The 1,662-nt window shown below is 38.3% G+C and overlaps 1 protein-coding gene across 1 annotated transcript in view; it reads right to left on the reverse strand.

The window, feature by feature from the left end:
• Positions 1-219: 219 nt before the first annotated feature.
• Positions 220-1,662, reverse strand: part of xpnpep1 (X-prolyl aminopeptidase (aminopeptidase P) 1, soluble) — a gene marked incomplete at its 3' end in the record, with an annotated part of 20,754 nt that continues 19,311 nt past the window's right edge. Inside the window, 3 exon segments of the mRNA XM_014013488.1 lie at positions 220-393; positions 833-902; positions 1,044-1,104. Coding sequence (XP_013868942.1) covers positions 220-393; positions 833-902; positions 1,044-1,104 — 305 coding nt within the window.

The following is a 1,662-nucleotide window of genomic DNA, read 5'->3' on the forward strand; positions in this document are numbered from 1 at the left end:
TATATATATATATATATATATATAAATGCCAACCTGCCGTTTTAATTCTCCCCACTATACTGTAAGGCAACTATGTTCTTGTTTCCCCACGTTTCTTTCAAAATGATTATAAATGTAACTAAGTTTGTGGTCTTGAAAAACTTTAAATAAATAATGACAGCTGCAGCAGCCTTTTTGAGTTCAGCGACCCGAGCAGTCCCGTCCGGTTTTGTGTCATACCGTCACTGACAATCATGCCAGCCTCCAGGGGTTCGTCCGCGAAGGTTTTGTAGCTGATGCCGCAGGGCCCTTCGTGGACGTTGAGGAAGCAGCCCACACCGTGACCCGTACCGTGAAGGTAGTCTAGTCCTGCTTCCCACAGCGCTGCACGGGCAAATGAGTCCAAGAGGTGACCTGGAAGAAAACAAATTGTTTCAGCAAAAGGACTGAACATGTGAACATCTATGTTTTACACTCAACATATTTATTAATTAAAAAAGGAAGAAGAAAACTTTTTTATCAGACAGCTCATCTCAGCATCCATGTCTCAATTTTCCTAAAACATAGCGTTTGCTGAGTTTTGATCTCTTTTTTTAATGTTACAAATTATTTTGCTTTATGAAATATACTATAATCAAAGATCAAGTTTATTGGAGTGTTACTTATTTTATTTACTTCTACAAATTGTTCTGTGAGATTTGCAACTGAAGTTTCTAACTACTAATATAATAAACTTATTTAAAAGGATGCCTGCATTATTCTGAGGCTATATGTTTTTTAACGACCCGAGGAAGAATAAAATAAGGTTTCTTAATCGTGATATCTAGTTTCTGGTTATGAAAGCAGTTATCACCTTTTGTTCCGTTGGGGAAAACAGCAGCACTGACAGCGATGTGTCCCTTCAGGACGTAAGTAAAGCATTCCTACATGAAAAGCACAAAAATGACAAAATAAAATTAAATGTTCAGGTTTAATGAGCAGTAATGATTTTTTCATCAAATCTCTGCAGCACAAAAAGTTACTCAAATGGATCTAATCAATAAAACCTGCGATTATGAACTCACCTTCTCAAAAACAGATGGCGTTCCAAAATGCATTGTGCGTGTGACGTCTGTGGTTCCATCACTGCAGAACACAGATGTATCCATGTGTGTTCAGAGTACAACATACATTCCTCTGTTCTCTAAACTGATCGTTTTATTAAACATAAAAGTCACATTATCTAAAATTAACTAATATTTAGGATGACATCGCTGGTTAGCTCGAGTACAACTGATGCATATAATAAATACCGTATTTTTCAGACTATAAGCCGTGACTTTTTTCCTGAACTTTGAACCATGCGGCTTATAGACCGCGGTGCAGCTTACACATGTATTTTTTTCTTCAGCCACCAGGGGGCTCTTATGCTCCATTTGCTTCAACCACTCGCTTCAAAAAAAGGAAAGGAAAAAAAGAAAAAAGTGATCGCTTCCAGAGCCGACTGTTGTACCAGGAAGCAGCGATTTAAAGATAGTCAATGGCCAAAAACTCATAAAAGGGGATAAAACAGACATTTTTCACGGTGGAATCTGACTGATAAAAACTTTGGAGCTTAATCCAGGACCAGTTTGTGGATAAACGTCGAGTGAAGAGCTGCTGACTTTTTTTTCCTCATTCCACCCGGGGAAGGAATCCCATGCC

The sequence above is a fragment of the Austrofundulus limnaeus genome, unplaced genomic scaffold, assembly GCF_001266775.1.
Source record: "Austrofundulus limnaeus strain Quisiro unplaced genomic scaffold, Austrofundulus_limnaeus-1.0 Scaffold102, whole genome shotgun sequence".
NCBI lineage: Eukaryota > Metazoa > Chordata > Actinopteri > Cyprinodontiformes > Rivulidae > Austrofundulus > Austrofundulus limnaeus.